The sequence below is a fragment of the Eurosta solidaginis genome, chromosome 3 (genome assembly GCF_040869045.1).
Source record: "Eurosta solidaginis isolate ZX-2024a chromosome 3, ASM4086904v1, whole genome shotgun sequence".
NCBI classification, from domain to species: domain Eukaryota; kingdom Metazoa; phylum Arthropoda; class Insecta; order Diptera; family Tephritidae; genus Eurosta; species Eurosta solidaginis.
In genome coordinates this window covers 96,030,807-96,054,036 of record NC_090321.1, presented here as the reverse complement: position 1 = coordinate 96,054,036, position 23,230 = coordinate 96,030,807, and the positions used below count along the sequence as shown (strand labels likewise).

General features: G+C 36.8%; 2 protein-coding genes across 2 annotated transcripts in view; both read right to left on the bottom strand.

The window, feature by feature from the left end:
- The window catches only part of LOC137244192 (antifreeze protein Maxi-like), a 55,295-nt gene extending 50,138 nt beyond the window's left edge, over window positions 1–5,157 (bottom strand). Inside the window, exon 1 of the mRNA XM_067772832.1 lies at window positions 195–5,157. Within this exon, the coding sequence (XP_067628933.1) occupies window positions 807–1,580 (774 nt within the window). The 5' untranslated portion in view covers window positions 1,581–5,157 and the 3' untranslated portion in view covers window positions 195–806. The remainder of the gene's footprint in view (window positions 1–194) is intronic.
- A 149-nt stretch (window positions 5,158–5,306) lies between these two features.
- Window positions 5,307–23,230, bottom strand: part of Uba1 (ubiquitin-like activating enzyme 1) — a 52,115-nt gene continuing 34,191 nt past the window's right edge. Inside the window, exons 3-7 of the mRNA XM_067772831.1 lie at window positions 14,643–15,694; window positions 13,916–14,579; window positions 13,436–13,744; window positions 6,212–6,588; window positions 5,307–6,146 (exon numbers count right to left, since the gene is read on the bottom strand). Of these exons, the coding sequence (XP_067628932.1) occupies window positions 5,732–6,146; window positions 6,212–6,588; window positions 13,436–13,744; window positions 13,916–14,579; window positions 14,643–15,694 (2,817 nt within the window). The 3' untranslated portion in view covers window positions 5,307–5,731. The remainder of the gene's footprint in view (window positions 6,147–6,211; window positions 6,589–13,435; window positions 13,745–13,915; window positions 14,580–14,642; window positions 15,695–23,230) is intronic.

The following is a 23,230-nucleotide window of genomic DNA, read 5'->3' as shown; positions in this document are numbered from 1 at the left end:
ATGCCAAAAGAATGAATTTTGCTTCTACCGACTCCAACGAACTTCGTAGGCTTTGCAATATTTGATAGCTTCAGAAATCGTTCAGCAATCGATTTCCGTATAATTCTAATTGAACTGCCGGAATCAAAAAGAGAAATAGTATTTGTAAACCCTGACCATCTACCTCGATTTTTTTCATAAAAGGCCACACTTACCTCTTGCTTAGATTCTAGATAATCATATTCATCACTGGAAATAGCTGCAACACTGGTCGTCTGGCTCTTTTTCTTCGGGAAATCGCGGTGCATATGTCCAAGCTGGTGACAGGTAAAGCACGATCCGACTGGCCGCTGTGGTTTCCGGCAGCTGCTTTGGTAGTGCCCGAAACGTGAACAGTTAAAACAGCGTACCGCAGAGAGATCTTCCGAAGCACCCTTTTATTTCGGTACGTATCGAAGAAGTATTCGGCGGCCTACGCAAAGTAGCATTCTGCCGCCGTTGTTCATACCGCTCCATACGTCGGATTAAGTCACTCACCGTGTTGGCGCCATATAAAATGCTTATGCTGTTGCTATGGTCCGGGATTTCGTCGATGATTAAATCGACTAACTCCTGCTCTGCTATGTCTGATTGTGCGGCGATTTACTGCATTGCAACAACGTAACTGACGCAAGATTCTAACGATTTTAATTTACGGGCTCGTAGCTGGCGGCAAACCTCTTGCCGGAGCAATTGCGTTTGAGCATAGCACCTAGTAACGTTTTTAGTGTTGGATAATCTGCAAGCCCTTGATTCAATACGAACTCTTTAGCTGTGCCAGATATACATCACCTCAGAGCTAAGCACTTATGTCGTTCGTTAAAATTATTAGCGTCGGCGTAGTCCTCAAATAGCAAAAACCACTTAAATATGTCGAATTTGGGGACCGCTGCATCGAGCTCTTCAAAATGAATAAATTTACGGAGGCGTATCTCAGAATGAATGTCTGGTTGTGGCACTAGAGATTGCAGCTCTGCTAATTCGCGTTTTAATTTAAACATTTTTAGCTGCTGCTGAAGGTGGTTTACCTCATCGGACGGGACCATTTGGGTTGCATTGTAGCTAACAGCGGGCACTGAAACGCCAGGAGTGACACGGTCGACGTTAAACATAAATGAGCCATCACCAGCGTCGATTTCAGGGCTAGCAGCTACAATAGCCCTATTGGTTGCAGAAACGGCAGTAGGAAAAGTAATGGCATTTGGAATAGCATTGGTGGTGGTCGTACTGACAGCAGCGGAATTTGTAGTGGTAGCGGTTGTGGTTGTACTACCATCGGTGATTGTAGCAACAGCGGCAAAATTGATAATATTGGCAGCGGTGGTGGTTGTAGCGACAGCGGTAGAATTGGTAGTGGCAGCGGCAGAATTGGTAGTGGCAGCGGTATGAACAGAAGTGGCATCGGTGGCGGCTGAAGCACTGGATGCTTCAGGAAAACTGCAAACGGAGGCAGCAGTTACATTTTTCACATCTGCAGGTTTTTGGCCAGCTTTATTGCTTTGAATAGCACTACCGCTGACTGCTGCTTTAATATTGGAACGTGTATTATGCATTTCTTTCATAGGTTAAGTTTTTTTTTTCTTCCAAAATCTTCAAATAGCGAAATATTAATGTAGGAGCAGTAGGGAAACACCCCACACCTGAGGCTGAAATCTTGTCTTTTAAAATAATACGATTGATAATTTATTTTAAGATTTTATTGTTGCTGTCGATTATTTTTCAACTTTTCTCTTTGACGGAAGAAGAAGGAACCAGAGCAAAAGCGAAGTTGGCTGTATTTCCGCCAGCAAGTGACATTTACCATCTGTCAGAAATGCATGGTATAATAAGCATGGTATTATAAAAGGGTGACATGACAGAATACATATAAGGACATTACAGTAGCAAGATCTTTCTGGCCGAAAGTGGATGGCAGGTCTGCTGAAATAATTGGGTTCACTAAGGCTCACCTATCAATGGTTATTAGGGTTTAGACAGGGCACTGTCCCATGGGTATCCATGCGGTACGTCTCAATATACTGGAAACTCCATCCTGCTGCAGCTGTATGGAGGATGATGAGGTGGAATCACCAAATCACTTTATGCTTGATTGCCCAGCTTTTGCCAGAACTAGGCGAAAGTACTTCGGTCGCGACTCAATTGGATCTCCCGAGGATTTATCCAAAGTTGAGATCGGTATCATTCGGAGCTTTATCGCTGCTACCCAACGATTCTCTAAGTAGCTAGATCTAAGTCACCGTTATTTTTGGTGTATGTGGCATCACAACGGACCTTCGTGTTGTCCAAGTGAGCTATCCTTATCAGGGCAGCTACCTCATAACCTAACGTAACCTACATGCAAATACCAAAATTTTTTAATTTGCTGATGACTTCATCACTGTCATGGCACAAATATATAGACGATAATACAAACAATCTACGAGATAAAAGTAATGAATTTGGAGGGTTATGTAGTCAACTTTATCTCTTTTAATATAGAAAAAAAATAAAAATTATGTACCTTGCAAAAGGTGGTAAAAAATTGTCAGTCAGCTATAATAACCATTTAATAGAACAAGTTCATACGCTAAAGTTTCTTGGAAGAAGATTGAGTGCATCGTTGGCGGTAAACGAACATTATGAAGAAGTGATCAAAAATTCACAAAAAGTGACAATCTCTTTAAATGTATCACAACAATAAAAGCACGACTTCATCCCAAAATAGCTCTTAACTATTACAAAAGCTTAGTCAGAAGTAAGATAGAATACTGTAGCACCTCTATGTCTAATTCCACAAAATCGGTTTAAAAAAAATTCAGGTATACCAAAACAGTTTCTTGAGAAAATGCCTAGGACTTACTCCTGCCATTGCCAATGAACTTTCTCCAGCTGAAAGAGCCAAGTGGCTTACTGCAAAGGAAATACTAAGTATTATGTGCATAGATGAAATTCTAAGAGAGAATTTAGCAAATGACTTCAGTTGTAATTCAAGTTATAGTCTTGTCTATAATCAATTTAGGCATATATTTGATAACGTGGAAGTAATCAATATGCAATTCAACTGCAAAAATCTAAAAATAATCACCAACACGTTAAATTCAAAAAAAAAACTGAAACTACTCCAATTGCAATACAAACTGTATATAGTCAAATGATTTTAGATTATAAGAATACAAATTTTAATATCTTTTTCAGGGATACATCTGTTGGTATTGATGGCTGTATACAATCAGACACCCAAGGTCGAATACTCCTTTAAATTAAATTTCAAGTCCTCCTCAAATTTTGCGGAAGCAGTAGCAATACTGATAGCAGTTGAGTGGGCTAAAGAGCTAAAATATGAGAAAATTGTGATTTTCACAGACAGCCTCATTGTCTGTCAACTAATGTCCAAAAGTAAAACAAACAATCAATCATATAATTGCCAAAATACTTGATACAATTCAGGATTTCTATCGTGTAATTGTTGTATGGACCCCTAGCCACACAGGAATTAAAGGTAATGAAAAAGCTGATGAGATAGCCAAAAATGCCGTGATATCAGGTAATACCTTAAATGTTAAGTTAACCATTGAAGAGGCACTCAAAATTTTTAAAAATGAAATCTATAACAGCTGGTATGAGGAATTCCTTAAATTTTCTGAAAATAAACCAAATCTATTTCAAAAAATCTTTAATAATAAACCAACCAAAACCTGGTTTCATGCTCAAATCTTAGGAGCCAAGGAAACCAAAATTATCAATAGAATACTAACTGGATACACGCACGATAATGAATATATATGCAAAATCAAAGCACGTAACTCTAACATCTGTGGATGTGGCCAGACAGACAAATTCATTCACAGAACCTTTCATTGTCCTTTGCTCAGGCAAAATATAGGTAATTACCAAATTTTTAAAGGTAATGCCAATTTCTATGACATTCTTCATGATTTAGATTATCGCAAAATTACGCACCTAATTATATTAATAATAATTACAAATATCAAAATGCGTGTAGTGGTGCAATACCGTCCACCACACTCTGCTTGTATTTTTTTAAGCGCAAAATACTACTACAAATTACTCCAAAACCGATAACAAACAACACATCTGGCAATTTCATGCATTTAATTACATCAATCAACCCAGGAAAAAGTACAAGCTGGCGTATTCGGAACGAATGTTTCAGCCATTATAATCTTAAAACCAAACAAAAATAAATACATATTTGTAGTTTATGCTTTTCTTATAGCCATATGCGTGTGTATGTGTGAGTAACTACTTCGGCTGATGACTACATCTGTTTGTGTGAGATATCTCTTCGTTGCCTTCTATACATGTGTGTAAATGATGATTGATATGTTCATGTACACAAGTGTGGCTTGCTTTAATGTTTTTGTTATTGTGATTTAATAACATAGTGCTTAGCATAGTGATGCTAATATTCACCACAGTATGTATTTATAACATTTCCATTTGGTCGATCATTCTCTCATTTTACCGTTAGAATGCTTTGTTGCTGAACTACAACACCGAGCAAATCTGCTCTATCGTCGTGTCCTATATTTTGATTTGGTTTTAAATGCTATGTTGCAGAAATACATCAAGGCGCCGTAAACCACACAACATCAATGCACTCAATAGTTTGCCTTTAGTTAAGATCGAAAACTAAAAAATTCGTACGATTTATACGGTGACAACCGTGGAATGCTCCACTGATATGCACTATGGTACCCGCCAATGTTGACGCAAATTTGACTTTGATTAATGGTGACGCCGGTCTCATGCACCGGGGTTTTCAACTGAAGATTTTTCGAAACGTGTTATTAATAGTTCATTTTTTTTTTTTATTTGGGCACTTTGACAATAAAGCAAAGATATTTAATCAATTTAAGCTCTTTTATTTCAATATTAAAATTCACAAATGTTTTTAAATAGAGCATTAAAAATAACAATGTTTTAGCAATCCATTTTTTAATATTAAGAAAAAAATAAAAAATCACATATTCATTAAGGAAAATAACGTTAATTAGTCCTTCGATAATTGAAACTTTTATAAAATGAACAAAAATTGGTATATAATAATACAAATTTTAAATAATATAAAATTAATCCTTGATTATTTTACTTACATATACGGTGACTCACGGTCTCACACAACAGGTTGGGGACGTGCAATGCGGCAGCTACTCGAAACCGCAGCAAAAAAGAATAATGGAGAAGAAAGTTATACGATTTTTTTGCACAACCGGTCTCACAGACCAGTAGGTCACCATTGGCGGGTTAAAAAAAAAAATATTCACTACCTATGAAAAAACACGGTATACCTGCTGCCAAAGTTTTAATCTCATTTATTATTAAAACCCCCATTATAAATATTTTATGAAGCTAATTATTGTTTGTATTTTTGTATTCAAATAAAATAAATTGATTCTGAAAAATCGCAGTCGAACTGCTGCAAATACATATTTATATATATTTCCTGATGCTTTGTAAACTCTTTTTCCGTCCTTTAATTTGATAAATTTGTCCTCCATTGAATTACTTTGATTTCTGATTATTTTCACATTAAAAAATTTATATTTAGAAATCATAAAAGAGGGGCAAAACTAACACAACCTCCTTTCGAACATAAAATATTACTTCGTATATAGTTAATTATTCAAATTATATTTAACCGAAAATGGTTTCAATCGAAATCCATCTGCTGCTGATCGCTCAGTGCATTGTTGATATAATAATCATACATTTAAGGTAGAGTATACCGCACATACGGCACCTCCACATCTTCACCATCCTCGTCATTGCAGCATATTTCAAAGACCAATGAACGTTCGTGTGACTCAATACGTTTTTTTGATACACGACGGACAACTTCAGTCATTGGCAGAGGCAAACGTTCTGCACATTTAGCCTTCGGCATAAAGAACGAATAAAGCATCGATACCCCCTGCGACAACATCGTTATTTGAAGTTTCTCTTTCTTTTCAAAGTAGTCAAGGAATTCTTGTAAAGTCAATTCGCCAGCAACTTCAAACCGATCCCACAGCGTCCACTCTTTGCCATAATATGAGTTCTTTGCAGCGGGCATAGGCTCCGAGAATGCAATAAAAGGCAGTGCCAAGTTCGCAAAGGCATTTTTGAATTTATCCATAGACCGGTGTCTGTAAATCGAAGAGGAATTTTTTTTTTTTATCAAAGAATGCAGCTTAGTTCTATATTTACTTACCCTAAAATTAATTTCATAACTTCTAGGACAGCCAAACCAGAAACAAGTGATGTGGTGGTTGCAATAGCCGGTATAATTTTCCCAGCAATTAACTTCGACTTGTGACGATCAGCTGGAGGAATCTTGTAATTAGTAGCACGCAGGTTAGACGCAGCAACTATAAAGTCCATATGTAGGTTATTATCATCGTCCTTTTCAAATTCCAAGGGTTTAACCATAAGCGGAACCTTGCTTTCACGTAGAGCTTGCAATTCTGTTAAAATTTTATTTACACGATCCTGATCTACGTCTGAGCTATCGAAATTATTAGCTGCGGCTGCTGCAGCGCTTTCATTGGTTTCAATTTTTACACCTGAGCGTGGTTTGAACTCTGGCACCTGCAAAGATATAAATAAACCTTGATACACATCCATGTCCATACACATATGTCCGTTTGTATGTATGTATGCATGTATGTATTTATTTGAAAAATTTTTTTTGGTGACTTAAAAAAAATTAAAACAAGCGCGATATGTCTCCAAAAAGATTTAGGCCGAGCTTCCTCAATGTGCTTCGTGCTACATTGTAATTGTCCTACAAATTGGGGGAACGTGGCCTATATGTTTTATGCCGCATCTGAATGGCATCTGCAAACAGTTGCATGGCAGAAATACACACGGAGTGTTTGATGGAAGACCCCGCTAAACAAATTTTCTAATTAAAAGAATTTCTTTCTCATAGATGTAGCTTTTCCAAGGCCTTGAAACTAGAACATACGATATGGTAGGCAAGCGAGCTACCACCACACCACGGCGGTGACCGCTACTGATGGAATAGTCATATTCAGATAAAGTAACTGATCCAATCAAACTTTCGACGTACCATATGCCGCAACCAGCAGATATCGCAAAATCACCGCTGGCGATGAAAGGCATTTAATTCGCCATTGCAAAGCGAAAGCTTTTTTGTTTTCTTGAGAGCTGAAAACAGAATTGAATTTAAATGGAAAAAGCCGAACAATTAAGTACAGATTGGCAAATGCCAAACTTTCAGTAACTTTGTAATTTTTTCAATTGTGAATAATTTAGTTGTAAATAATTACATTGCAACATACCAGTAAAAATTCAATTGCAGTTAATATTAATTCAATTAATTTAATTGCAATTAAATTAACTGAAATAAGTTTTTTAATCAATTAACAAATTTATTATAAAACTTGATTGATTAATGCTCAACACTGCCCTCGGGGCCTACTGCTTTAGATGGTTTAGCATATTTAATAGCTTCTTTAACCTCTAAGTGGGCGATGTCAATTTTGTTGTAGCAGTGCTTTGGTCCATTCAATAGGTGCAATCACTCACAAATTATTACCAATATCCTCTAACGTGAGTCCAAGGAAACTTGCAGTCTTAACGGGTGTTAGAGACGTTGGTTCCACTTTGCAATTGAAAAGATAGTTTGTTGATTCTGGATAAATAAGGTTAAGTTAGGTTTAACTGGCCGGTCCATGTGGACCTCACTAGACTGAATAAGTCCGTAGTGTTACGAGAAGTTTGTTTAACGACCAAACTGAAAAACCTTATCTTATAAAATGACTCCGTACTCTTGGCAAATACTAAAAGCTTTCTAGGACCTATGACTTTTGCTGCTTCTAGGCAGGGCATGAGCACTGTTCAAGCCTAATTTAAAGGCACGTGACACTTGAAAGTCTTTTAGATACTGTGTTATGCGCGATTATTTCCTTAGTTTCTGTTTGGCTGTTAATATAAAAGTTGAAGCGGCTGCAGTCTAACGTATTTTCTACTAGTGTTTTGTTGTTGTTGTTGTTGTTGTTGTAGCAGTGCTACGCCCCATCCAATAGATGTGACCGATCACAAATGGTCATCAATATCATCTAACGGGAGTCCAAGGAAACTTGTTTCAGCAGAGGTGGACCATAATGAGAGGGGTGTTAGAGGCGTTGGTTCCACATTACAATTGAAGAGATGGTTGGTGTCATGTGGGGACACATTGCAAGCAGGGCATACATTTTGTATGTCGGCGTTGATACTGCATAGGTAAGAGTTTAACCTGTTACAGTATCCAAATCGAAGATGAACTAGAGTGACTCGCGCTTCCCTAGGCAGTATGCGTTCCTCCTCTGCAAGTTTGGGATATTGTTCTTTGAGTACAGGATTCACCGGTCAATTCCCGACATAGAGCTCCGACGCCTGTTTATGGAGTTCACTGAGGACGTGCTTGTGTTTTTTGGCTTCATACGGCTGTGTTCTCAGGTGTTGTTGTTGTAGCCGCATTTCCTCATAATGCTTACGGAGATGACTCCTTAAGCCCCTGGGCGGTGTTGGTTCATCAATCAGATGTCTTTTGGGATGGCCAGGTTTCTGGGGACTATTCTCGCCTCATAATGTGTTCTGGGGACATAAGAAGACAACCCGTGGCGGTTCTGAGGGCAGTATTTCGGCAGGCTTGCAACAAAATTTGAGAGTTGGCTACTTTTCCATATCAGATGGCGTCAGTGTCGCTCAATCTACCGTTCTGCATAAAAATACGTGCTATCTACTCATAATGCATAAGCTTGTGTTACAGTCATCTATATGAAAAACTGCTTATGTGACGAAGCTATAAGTGTGTTTTTGTTTGCTATTTCTGGTATATCTTGACATTTTTCTTTGTAATGGAGTAGCCAGATAAAAAAAACGGATTATTAAAGAACCATTTTTGTCGTCTCAATTTTGAAGATCGAACACTCGAGGTGGGGAGAAGGATGGCCTAGAAGGTTCAATGTGGTGATATTAAATTGTCTCCGAGATGGTCGGGCTTGTACCTTAATGGTGTTTGTTACCGGGACGTACCGGATCTATACCCGGAAAATTACCAATAACTTCGATAACACTCCCCACAGCCTTCGGGAAAAGTCTTTAGCGCTACAACATGAATATCAAGAAAGCAGAATAGAAAGGAGACACGATTCACTCTGGCTCAACTTCGTTTTGGATACTGTAACAGGCGAAACTCTTACTTGTCCAGAATCAACCCCGACACACGTAATGAATCAGCCCAATTCTAAACAAAAATTCCTTGCGAGTTTTTCCCTTATCTCATTCCTCTTATTCTAAATACAAATTTCTTGTGAGTTTTTTCACTTCTTCTTTTCCTCTTATTCTGAACACTGTTCGAAAAAGCGGAAACCAGCTATAGGAAAAAAGTAGGTATTATGAATGTGAGTGAGAGGAGATTTCTCTGCCATTTCCTAGGAGTTTTTCACTTGTTAAATTAAAGGGAATACATCAAAATAGTTGAAGTGAATTGGTTCTTTTAAGAAAAAACACTTATTTGTACAAATTTGTGCTAAATTATGTACATTCTACCACAATTTTCCTTATTTTAAGTCGAAAAGTATATCATAAGCAACGGAAGTCTCTTGGTATATTTGATGCAGCCATCCAGAAATTGCCCAAGGATTTTTTAAGAAGGCTTAAATAAATTTTGGCATATGACGAAACACGAATTCAACTCGACTTGGCCGCCAGCAAATTTCTTTGCTGAATGGAAGCAGGAAACTCCAGCGGATTTGTGTTGTCCCGCCGTCTTCTGCTTCGTATGCTCCTCTGTTGATGTTGCTGTGGCACCAATTCAATGCTCATTTCAGTGAATACCCTATGAAATGCAATACTGTTAATTGTTTATATTTTATTTCTTAATTGCAAACGAATTCGCAACAATAATTAAACTTTTCAATTGACAAAACAGCTGACTTCGAAAATTCGAAATTCCTATTCCTATTTTTTCGCGTGAATAAAAGAATCCGCGAGAGCAAAATTCTGAGGGGATATTTAGAATTGGGATGAATGTCTTTCATGGGTAGTGTTCACACATGAAACCAATCAATTTCAATGTGGAACCTACGCCTCTAACAGTAACTTCTCTATGGTCCAACCCTGTTGAAACTGCTAGTTACATTGGACGTCCGTTAGAGGACTTTGATGACAATTTGTGAGTAGTCGGACCTATTGAATGAGAAATCACTGTTAACACAACAACTCAAGGACGGTGCCAGGTTTGATTGAGCAGTGAAAAGCTTTTGGCACGATCCACCATGGCACCTTTTTTGAACACATAGAGGAATCATCATGAGAAACATGTTTGGTTTGCAATTATTAGTTATATGCTTGTGGACCGAATCAAGTGAAAACGAATTTATAGCTCGAGAGGATATTAAAAGCAAATATGCCCACTTCCAAGACTAAAATAATGATGTATCAGTTTAAAAAATCTGATATTAAATAATAAAGTAACAATACAAAAACAATTTCATCTGTATTTCGTAGGATCAGAAAAATAAAAAAAATGTTTTCCAAACCCCTCTCAACATAACCTTCAAATTTAAGGGGCGGACTCTCACACCTTTTTTTGTATGGTACCTACTTGGTCTTAATTTAGCTGGACCTATTATTATCGTTTTTTATTTTATTTTTATACTCAGTTGAGCAGAGCTCACAGAGTATATTAAGTTTGATTGGATAACGGTTGGTTGTACATATATAAAGGAATCGAGATAGATATAGACTTCCATATATCAAAATAATCAGGATCGAAAAAAAATTTGATTGACTTGAGTAAATTTTGAGGTATCTTGATGAAATTTGGTATGTAGGTTCCTGAGCACTCATCTCAGATCGCTATTTAAAATGAACGATATCGGACTATAACCACGCCCACTTTTTCGATATCGAAAATTTCGAAAAACCGAAAAAGTGCGATAATTCATTACAAAAGACCGATAAAGCGACGAAACTTAGTAGATGAGTTGAACTTATGACGCAAAATAGAAATTTAGTAAAACTTTGGACAATGGGCGTGGCACCGCCCACTTTTAAAAGAAGGTAATTTAAAACTTTTGCAAGCTGTAATTTGGCAGTCGTTGAAGATATCATGATGAAATTTGGCACGAACGTTACTCTTATCACTATATGTACGCTTAATAAAAATTAGCAAAATCGGAGAAGGACCACGCCCACTTTTAAAAAAAATTTTTTTTTAAGTATAATTTTAACAAAAATTTTAATATCTTTACAGTATATAAGTAAATTATGTCAAGATTCAACTCCAGTAATGATATGGTGCAACAAAATACAAAAATAAAAGAAAATTTAAAAATGGGCGTGGCTCCGCCCTATTTCATTTAATTTGTCTAGGATACTTTTAACGCCATAAGTCGAACAAAAATTAACCAATCCTTTTGAAATTTGGTAGGGGCATAGATTTTATGGCGTTAACTGTTTTCTGTGAAAATGGGCTAAATCGGTTGATGCCACGCCCAGTTTTTATAAACAGTCGTCCGTCTGTCCTTCCGCATGGCCGTTAACACGATAACTTGAGCAAAAATCGATATATCTTTACTAAACTCAGTTCACGTACTTATCTGAACTCATTTTATCTTGGTATGAAAAATTAACGAAATCCGACTATGACCACGCCCACTTTTTCGATATCGAAAATTACGAAAAATGAAAAAATGCCATAATTCTATACCAAATACGAAAAAAGGGATGAAACATGGTAAGGTAATTGGATTGTTTTATTGACGCGAAATATAACTTTAGAAAAAACTTTATAAAATGGATGTGACACCTACCATATTAAGTAGAAGAAAATGAAAAAGTTCTGCAGGGCGAAATAAAAAACCCTTAAAATCTTGGCAGGTATTACATATATAAAAAAATTAGCGGTATCCAACAGATGATGTTCTGGTTCACATATACAACTAACACCACTCCCTTTTAAAACTCTCATTAATACCTTTAATTTGATACCCATATCGTACAAACTCATTCTAGAGTCACCCCTGGTCCACCTTTATGGCGATATTTCGAAAAGGCGAACACCTATAGAACGAAGGCCCACTCCCTTTTAAAAATACTCATTAACACCTTTCATTTGATACCCATATCGTACAAACGCATTCTAGAGTCACACCTGGTCCATCTTTATGGCGATATCTCGAAAAGGCGTCCACCTATAGAACTAAGGCCCACTCCCTCTTAAAATACTCATTAACTCCTTTCGTTTGATACCCATATTGCACAAACGAATTCTAGAGTCACCCCTGGTCCACCTTTATGGCGATATCTCGAAAAGGGGTCCACCTATAGAACTAAGCCCCACGCCCTTTTAAAATAATCATTAACACCTTTCATTTGATACCCATATCATACAAACAAATTCTAAAGTCACCCCTGGTCCACCTTTATGGCGATATCTCGAAAAGGCGAACACCTATAAAACGAAGGCCCACTCCCTTTTAAGATACTCCGTAACACCTTTCGTTTGATGCCCATATCGTACAAACAAAGACTAGAGTCACCCCTGGTCCACCTTTATTGCGATACCTCGAAAATGTGTCCACCTATAGAAATAAGGCCCACTCCCTCTTAAAATACTCATTAACTCCTTTCGTTTGATACCAATATTGCACAAACGAATTCTAGAGTCACCCCTGGCCCACCTTTATGGCGATATCTCGAAACGGCGTCCACCTATAGAACTAAGGCCCACTCCCTTTTAAAATACTCATTAACACCTTTCGTTTGATGCCCATATTGTGCAAACAAATTCTAGGGTCACCCCTGGTCCACCTTTATGGCGATATCTCGAAACGGCGTCCACCTATGGAACTAAGGATTACTCCCTTTTAAAATGCTCGTTAACACCTTTCATTTGATACCCATATCGTACAAACGCATTCCAGAGTCACCCCTGGTCCATCTTTACGGCGATATCTCGAAAAGGCGTCCATCTATAGAACTTAGGTCCACGCCCTTTTAAAATACTCATTAATACCTTTCATTTGATACCCATATCGTACAAACGCATTCTAGAGTCAACCCTGATCCACCTTTATGGCTATATCCCTAAATGGCGTCCACCTATAGAACTATGGCCCACTCCCTCATAAAATACTCTTTAATACCTTTCATTTGATACACATGTCATACAAACACATTCCAGGGTTTCCCTCGGTTCATTTTCCTACATGGTTATTTTCCCTTATGTTGTCACCATAGCTCTCAACTGAGTATGTAATGTTCGGTTACACCCGAACTTAACCTTCCTTACTTGTATTTTTTAACAAAATGGGGAGAAACCAAAGTTATTATGGACAAACATGCACATGCGGTAGACAGAAAAGCGTTTCGTTTTGTGTTTGATTAATCAGATTTGTATGTATTAGTCAACTAAACTTACCGCGATATCCTTAACAAGAAGTGCTACTTGCTGTATATCACGAACTTGTTCAATACCATATATTTCCGCGCGCAAGTTGGCAGCTGCATATATATAATCTAAATGTAATTGATCGTTGATATTAAAAGCTAGTGGTTGGGGGCAGCGCTTTGGACCGGACCAAAAGGGTTGCCCACTCGATGTTACTTGATCAGGTGGGAAATTATACAACAACTGTTTAATTTGGTTTGCATAGTGCTCTTCCCAATGATTACGAGCCCATTTTACGCAATCTAAGAAATTGCTGGATCTTTCATCGATAAGCGCTTTCTAAAATATTAAATAAAGATTTTTCAAATTATTAACATGTTGTAGCGATAATTAGCATTATAAGGATCGTTATTACATGTGAACTTTAAAATTTATCTGCCAAATTCAGATTAACTATAAAGTTCACTTGTGAGACCGGCCTTAACTATCATATATATATATTTTAACCACCTTAACTGATTCCAAAACCTCTAAGGGTCGAATACCCTGTAATTTTATAATGCGTTCAATGAAATTTGGGTCTGATAAATATTGTGCAGCATTTTCCGCTGATTGGGTAAATACACCTTCAAACATATCGCGAGCCCACTGCAATGTATGTTCAATTGCATTTGGGAAATTCTTCAATGTACAAATAGGGATACTCTTTTCTGGTGGATCTTGAGATGAACTATAAGATTCAGTTAAAAATGGTACAATCACTTGTACATTTCCCATTGTGCCTAGAGTTCCAGACTCTACTAAAGGCAAACGATTGAATACGCATTTCCTATCCATATAAATACGTGCATCCACATTGTCTAATGCATTGGCAACGCCATTCAGTTTTCCAAAGAATTCTTCAGAAAATACTCTTTCTGTTTCAGGTCCAACACGCAATTCATATGCTGTGACTTTGATGCCTGGATTCATTTTCTTAATAGCCTTGGCAGCTGTTTTCGCCTTTGGCTTTTGAACATCATGTGGTCGGAACAAAAATTGGCGATTCAAATTTGATTTTTCAATCAGATCCATATCAGTTATCACTATTTCTCCATTTCCAGCCCCAACACCAATCATTGCGAAATTTTTAAGCAATTCGCAACCGATAGCGCCAGCACCAACAATAAAATACCTATTAAATTTTAGTTTAAATTCAATTATTAGATACTACACGAAATTTGATAGGTGTTTATACCTCACATCGCCCAATTTCTCCTGGAAATTTTTTCCGAAAATCGCAATCTGTGCATCATAACGTGAGCCCACTGGCTGAGCATCCGCTTCTTCAACGCCTTCGGCAGGCAAACATTCAATAGCATCATAATATAACCATTGATAGATTGGTGTGAACTTGCCAGTGCAGGCCTTTAGAACTTCTTGAGCAACAAAGCCACCGATCGCTGCATCTATAGGGCAAGTATTTCCAGCACACGTTTTAGCAAACAGCAATACTACGTTATCATTTATGTTGGCGTTTACAGACTTGCACATTTGTAAAAAATTTTGAGCATCTTCTTCATTCCAAGGACGTGGAGGCTGGCCAATCTGTTCAATATACTTATGTAAAGCAGCAAACGCAATATGCAATGAAGTTGGATGATCAAATTTAGCAAAGTCAGACACTAAGAATTCTGGTTCTTTTTCAGATTCTTCAAGTGATTTGAAGTTAACCGTTTTAGGCATTTTTACTTGCGTAGCAATACCACCAGAAATATATTCACTAAATTGGCTTGTATCGCCAATACTAAATGTATATGGGCCCAAAACACTAATTTTGATTGGTTCAGAACCATTCAGCTCTGTCATCCCTTGAACTTCGCTAAATGTAACATAATCGCCATCATTCAAGCCATGACGCGTTTCATCTAAACAAGTAATAACACCTTGGGCATCGTGAGTAATACTTGCGATCATGGTGGATATTGGTTGAGCGCCATCCTGATCGTAAATGGTGAAATTTTCACCAAAATCACAAAAGATTTTTGCAAATAAGCCATGAGTTTCAGCTATAATCAATGCAATGCCATTAGCATGAGCGAATTCCGCAATACGATGTTGTTCAGCATTATCGGAATCAGTAAGAACAATAACACGAAATTTACGCAAAAAATCATCGCTTAGTTCCCCAGTATAGGCTGTCGTACGTACGTAACTATTCAACTCAGCCAACTGATTGCATGATGCCTCAGCACGGTTTCGGCCTATATCTGCTTCGCTCAAATAAAACTGGGACGACAAATCGCGAATCTGGAATTAACACAGTATTAAATATAAATAAATTGAATAATTTACTAGTAATCTTCTTCTTATAATAATAATAGTTCCCAACGGTTTTAGCCTCCAAAGCCCGTCAAACCGACACGAGGGGCGTATCTGCAAGACGCACGGATTTGTAAGTTTTGTTTGCCGAGTGGTTGAAAGGCAGGGATTTGTTAAGCGTCGAGATCTAAAATTACTTAGCTACAGAGAATTGTTAGACTTATCAGCTAAGTAAAACACTAATAAGGTAGATTAAGTACTACTGACAAAGAAGATAAATATTGTAATGAATTTTGGGAAACTCCGGTTATTTTGCACCTTCTGCAAACGTTCGAATCGCTAAAATGTTGAATAAATAACTCCAATATTCAGTAATGCAAAATGGTCTTTATTATACTACTTTGAGAGTACTTCACAATAACTCTTACTTCACAACCAATTGCGTGTTTAAATCAAACTGCTTACTGACTACTCAGCTTGCTCTGCTTTTATACTCTCTGTTGCCTTGACGGCATATTGCTCCAAATGTCTAGACGTTTCTCCTTCTAGAATCTTCTACTTGCTTACCAGCTATATGCGTGTGAATTTTTAGTTTATAGTCTCTCGCATAGCCATATGCGTGTGTATATGTGAGTACTACTTTGGCTGATGATTACATGTGTTTATGAGTATCTCTCCGTTGCCTTGTATGTACATGTGTAAATGATGGTTGATTTGTTTACGTACATATAAGTGGCTGCTTAGTATCGGATTAGGGATGATAGTATAGCTTAGTGATGTGAATATTCGTCACAATATAATAAGAGACGTCACTCGTTATATGTAGCCATTTGCTAAATGTTTTCTTCGAGGTAGTCGCTGGTTTTTTTTTTGGCGAGATGTGCATAAAATGTCTTCTATACATTTTCGTGGGGTATTTTTGTTTATTTTTCCAACTGTATTTAATTAATTAATTCTCTTTCCAAAAATCACAGTTGCACACGGTACCCACACGGCGTGGATAAATGCGAGACAATTAAAAATATCCCTCTTAGAAAACATTAGGCATCAATTAGGAATAGAAACCAAGCTGTTTACTAATTTGATCATAAATTTACTCCAAGCAGCTCTATACGACTTGCAAGGGTAGGAAGATTAATAAGTTTTAGCCGATTGATATAAGGGGGAAGGTTATACAAGGAATCCCATAGAAAGTCCCTAAAGACAAAAAGTAAAAACCGTTTTTGAATTAATTGTAACCTATCTACATGACCTTGATAACGCGGATTGTAAATGCAAGAACACAAATTATTTATTCATTCATTAATATGAAGGTTGAAACCAAGGATGCATTGTAACACTAATATTAACGTTAACCAAAAAAGCAATCGTTTCTGTTTGGACGATTCAGATTATAAACGTTTATGTAATAAACGAAATAATATCATTTCGTTTTTTTAACATATACGAGATCCAATCGTTGATTTTCAATACACGAGCAGCAGTAGCAGGTAGCTTTAAGTTATTTTTTACACACACCGGAATTGCAAAGTTTTATGTTTGCTCTCTATTCTATTCGCCTAACACGCAGATTTTGACAATCTGCACAAAGTTATCTTGTTGCTGTAGAGATGAGCCAACCATATAGTCGAACCATGCTCACAACATTGTCTCCACTAGCAACGTCTTGTATAGGAGACGATTCAAAAATGTCCCACATAGAAAAGATTCGGCATAAATTTTTTGATTTCCAGCGAGCTACTCGCCACTCGTAGCAAACTGGTGGCTCTTATTATAATGTAACGAATTTTGGGAAATTCCGCTTATCTGCAACCTTCTACTAATGTTCGAATCACTAAAATGTTGAATAAATAACTCCACTATTTAATAATGCAAAATGGTCTTTATTAAAGTACTTCACAATAACACTTTTACTGCTCAACAGATAACGTGCTTAAATCAAACTGAATCTGATTGCTCAGATTGCGCTCTTTTATACTTTTTGGTTTCCTCGTTGACATATTTCTAGGCGTTTCCAGAATTTACTTAGTTACTAGCTATAAAATTATAACTACAGATGCACGTGTATAGCTTCTCATATGCGCGTGTATATGTGAGTGATACTTGCAAACATTATTGCCTACTTTTGGGAGTATCTCAGATATATGCATGTGTTTTTTCGTTGCTCTCCGCTGCTTGTATGAACATATGTGTAGACATAATGATTAATTTGGTTATGTGCATACAAGTCACTGCTCAGTATCGGTTTAGAGATGATAGTACCCCTTAGTGTTGCTAGTATTCGTCACAATAATTTATCCGCTTGCATCAAGCACAAATACATACATACGAACGCGCTCGGCTGCTACAACAGCAACAAACACAGATTTATTACGTTGATTCATTTCGTTTTCTGCGTTAATGGTTGAATTTCGTTTCGTTCATTTAGTTATTAAACGAAAACAATTACTTTGCGCTTTAACGAAACGAAATAGACTTGAATAGTTTGTTAAGCATATCTGGTGTTGAAAATAAGCTTGTTAACAACGCCTTACTGAAATCAGTATAAATAACATAAATATAGTTTACACAAACTAAACAACACGCCGTAGCACAGAGGTTCGTGTCTCCGGTATTAAGCACAACTCGTTTTGTAGCGAGTTATTTAACTATAGTAAGCTGATCGGTAACGATAGCTTCGAACAATTTTGGAATACCGGAAAGTATTGCAATGCTCAGATAGTTTTCAATGTCAGACCTGCACTCTTATGAAGAGGTATGGAAGACTTTTTCCATGCCGGTGGAAAAACGACTTGCTTTACAGAAAGATTGTACAAGTCAGATAGTGGCTCATAGATGTGGACAGCACATTTTTTAAGTGTACATGTAGGAATACAATCAGGACCATATTAAAACATTATTCTCACGTTTTAAGATAAAGTAAAACATCATCGATAATTGTGGGGTTGTGAATTAATCTTAGCAGAACAGTTGGGATTTGAAAATATTGGCAAAGGAGTTTGAAATACTAAGGTTATCGCTAGATGTACGTTCCTGATTGAAGGAAATCCTTGCACTTTACGTTTAGAATTTACGAAACGATAAAAAGACTTTGGGTTGGAGAAAATATTCTTTCTCGTCTTACAGATGTAAGTTTTATAAGACTTTTTATTCAATTCGAAGTATTTCTGACGCAAAATGGAATACTGTAAGTAAAGTCTGTTTAATCCTGATTGTAGTAATAATATTATATTTGGAATTGCATTTTAGGCCGAGCTTCCAAAGAATGACACTGTCAACGACCAAATCCTCGGACACCTAATTTACAAAATATACAAAGGAAATGTCGACCATATTGCACATCCACGTCGATGGATAACGCTACCAACTGTCTTACATCCAAAAAATACTGGGTGTAACATTCGATCAGAATCGCCATTTTGGCTAGTATGCAGCCGCACTTGTATCCAAAGTTCAGAGCCGTAACCAAAATCTCAAGTCTATGCTACGCGCCCCAATATGGTCGCCGAGCCTAAAACAAACACAGAAACCTGAGCGTCCCAACTGACATCTTATTGAAGAGACCCCGCCTCCCATGAACATAGAATTCATCTTAAGTCACTTAAGAATTCAGCCGTTTGAAGATCAGGAGCATGAAGGGGCCTAAAAACATGGACACTATGCCACTATGGATAAGAATAATGGTTTGAGATAAACTAGTAAAAAAAACGATGTTTACAGGAAGAGTAAGAATAATATAAGATTAAGAGTAATAGTGATAGTTAGACTTGGATAAGAGCAAGAAAAGGACGGTTCCCAAGGCATTCGGTTCTATGTACCGGATCGACTCGGGATTTTGGCCGACCAAAGGCTATAATTTCAGTGTAATCCTATTTAATTTGTTTAGCAAGAGAAGGAAGAGTAAGAAGTAAAACGAGAAGATTTACGGAAGAATGAAAGGAATAGGGAATTTAAATGGGCCGATTAAGTTAAACTAGAAAATGCAGTGTGGATAGGAAATAAGAGAGTATAAAAAGGGTTAGCCAGAGGAGAGGTTGATCATACGGCCATTTCATGCTTGTCAAAACGTTTCCAGGGTCAGCCAGAGCTGTTTAAAATAAAGTTTTGATAGGCCTTCTTTTTTTCCAACAATTAATTTCTATAAGCTATGATTTTTTTAAGCATCGTTGCCGTAAAACCTCTACCGCTTTATATTTTTACGCCAGCCACCATTTTCTGCTCAATGAACCTACCTCTTAACGCTTCGTTTACATAGATAAATGTTGGGTCTCGGGACCGTGTACCGCCGATCCCTAGCTTTCGTATTATAAGCCTCCTAGATACTATTCCGCGATTTCATGACATTGTTCCAGGCCGTCAATCATTTCATTTCCGTATCCATATTCCTTAGTAGTGGACAATGGGATAATCTGAAGGTTCACCTATTCAGTTGCGTTGACAGGAAAAGAAAATAAACCCTCCCACAAAAGCAAATACAGACCGCAGGCGTTGTTTTCCTGCATGTTATTTCATATTTCAGAGCGGCATTAATGTAGTATTTTTTATGATACTGGAATACGAAGAATTGTCGTTATGCTAATTTCTGAACGACAATTCTTCGTTACTTCGATCCGTCTTTGGAACTCCCTTCCAGCTAGAATAGGACAAATAAGTAATGCACTGCATTTCAAAAAATAATTAATCTTGTTTTATAAATGACTCACCTCTCCTTCTTCAACTGACTCTCTTTACTGATCTTCTATCCGTTTTTCTCGCCATCTTCCTATTTTCTCTAAGGTTAGAACATAATAATTATTCCCGTACTGCCATTACAAAGTCTCCTCTATTCTTATTTCTATTTCTGCGTCCCTAGGCTAAGCTCTATAAATTTAAAATGTAACCATTATGTCTTAGTTTGCAAATTATCTATCGTTTATCTACGTTATTGAATTTTCGTTTTTATTTTCTGTCACTGTCCTGACTAGCACCATAAAATAATTTTGCCAAATTGTTGTGCTAGGAAAATTTAATAAAATACAAATACAATAATCAATGCTGCAGATCAGTGATGATAATCATGGTACATTTGTACTTTTTTGGTACATTTCGCTTCCCGAAAGTACGTTGGTACTACATTGATATATTTGGTAGATTTTTGTAAAATACAGCACTACACTTCACGTCATTTGCAAAGCAGCTCTGAATGTACAAAAAAAAAAATTTAAATTTTTCGAAGAAAATATATAGTTAAGTTGTTTTGTTGCCGAGCACAATTTGCCATTTGCAATTAGGGATCATTTAAATATGCTTATGAAAAATAGCATAACTGATTCTAAAATTGTAAACAAATTTTGCATCAATAGAATTAAAGCACAGAAAATAATAACTCAAATAGCAGGGCCAGAAAATTATAAATCCATAATTGCATTTTGTCAGAAGAATTATTACTCTCTAATAGTATATGAAACGACTGATATATGTGTTAACCTGGGTCGATTTGTATGGACGAGAGTTAACCGATATCGCGCCATCGATTTTTCGATAGGATTTGGGCTCAGGAAAAAAAGTTCCACTACGTATACCCAAAAAAAATTATTTTCGAGCCTGCGAAAAAAAATGGCGAAAGGGTAAATTTTTCGACCAAAACACTCCCCAAAACCCAAAAAATATTATTTTTTTTTTCAAAAAACGGTTGTAAAAACGTTGGTGATAACAGTTTTGGGTATGCGTAGTGGAACTTTTTTCCTGAGTCCAAATCCTATCGAAAAATCGATGTCGCGATATCGGTCAATAAATTGACCCAGTCTGATATGTATATCAAAAAATTTGGCAGTTTCGATTCGAATTTTTGATAAAAAGTGCATTAATAGATTTTTAGATTTGATACCTTTGACCGATAGTAGCACGAAGGGTATTTTTAATGCCATTATTAAATCTTTGAAAAACCATTCAATACCACTTGAAAAACTAATAGGTTTCACTGCCGACAATTGCTCGGTTATGATGGGAGCAAAAAGCGGAGTGCAAGCAATTTCTTCCAAATCTGCATGTTAATGGATATATTTGTCACATTTTAAATTTAGCTTCAATGGCCGCTTGTGATGTATTTCCCAACACAATTGATACATTTTTAATAGACGTAAACTATCACTTTTGTAACAGCCCCCTTAGGAGGGCAAACTTTCAGAGTTTTCAATAACATTTCGGTACAGAAATGCATATTATACTAAAGTACGCCCCCACAAAGTGGCTTTCTAGACAAGCAGTCATAGATAGAATTCTTGAGCAATGGGATGCCCTCAAGTATTATTTAAATCTTTAGAAGCTGTAATCAAAATATTAATCTTATATCTGAAAATTTTCAAAGTCCTATTTAAAAAGTATACTTTACATTTCTTTCTTATAGTTTGAATTCAATGAATAATGTGAATATAGAAATGCACTCTGAAGATGTTCCATACATTTACTTATTATCAAATTAAACATTTTATAAAAAAATCTTATTTAGACTTCAGGCCTATTTGGCTATTAAATATTGATTCAGACGAAAATCACTTAACCCCAAATGAAGTTTACTGCTGTGTTAATGTGGATATTATTCTATCAAACAACCTTTTCGAAAAAGATGACGTACACATATTTAAGAGCTGTGATAAACAATGTTATATACTATTTTGTAGTACTTTATTAAAGCAAATAAATTTTAATGACAAAACTTTGTTGTGGGCTGCAAAGCTTTCACTAGAAAGTATTTTAAGCGGTAAAACAAATAGTATTGTGGCTTTAGTTATGGACTTGTTTCCGAAATCTGCATTTGATAAAATAGAGCAAATTAATTGTGAATTTAGAGCTTTAGCAGAGAATGAGAGCCTTAAAAAATTCAAGAATTTAACAAGTAAGGAAGGTTAAGTTCGGGTGTAACCGAACATTACATACTCAGTTGAGAGCTATGGTGACAACATAAGGGAAAATAACCATGTAGGAAAATGAACCGAGGGAAACCCCATGTGTATCAAATGAAAGGCATTGAAGAGTATTTTATGAGGGAGTGGGCCATAGTTCTATAGGTGGACGCCATTTAGGGATATCGCCATAAAGGTGGATCAGGGTTGACTCTAGAATTTGTTTGTACGATATGGGTATCAAATGAAAGGTGCTAATGAGTATTTTAAAAGGGAGTAATCCTAAGTTCCATAGGTGGACGCCGTTTCGGGATATCTCCATAAAGGTGGGCCTGGGGTGACCCTAGAATTTGTTTGTACAATATGGGTATCAAAAGAAAGGTGTTAATGAGTATTTTAAAAGGGAGTGATCCTTAGTTCCATAGGTGGACGCCGTTTCGAGATATCGCCATAAAGGTGGACCAGGGGTGGACCTAGAATTTGTTTGTACGATATGGGTATCAAATTAAAGGTATTAATGAGGGTTTTTAAAAGGAGTGGTGGTAGTTGTATAGGTGGTCGCCTTTTCGAGATATCGCCATAAAGGTGGACCAGGGGTGACTCTAGTATGCGTTTGTACAATATTGATATCAAACGAAAGGTG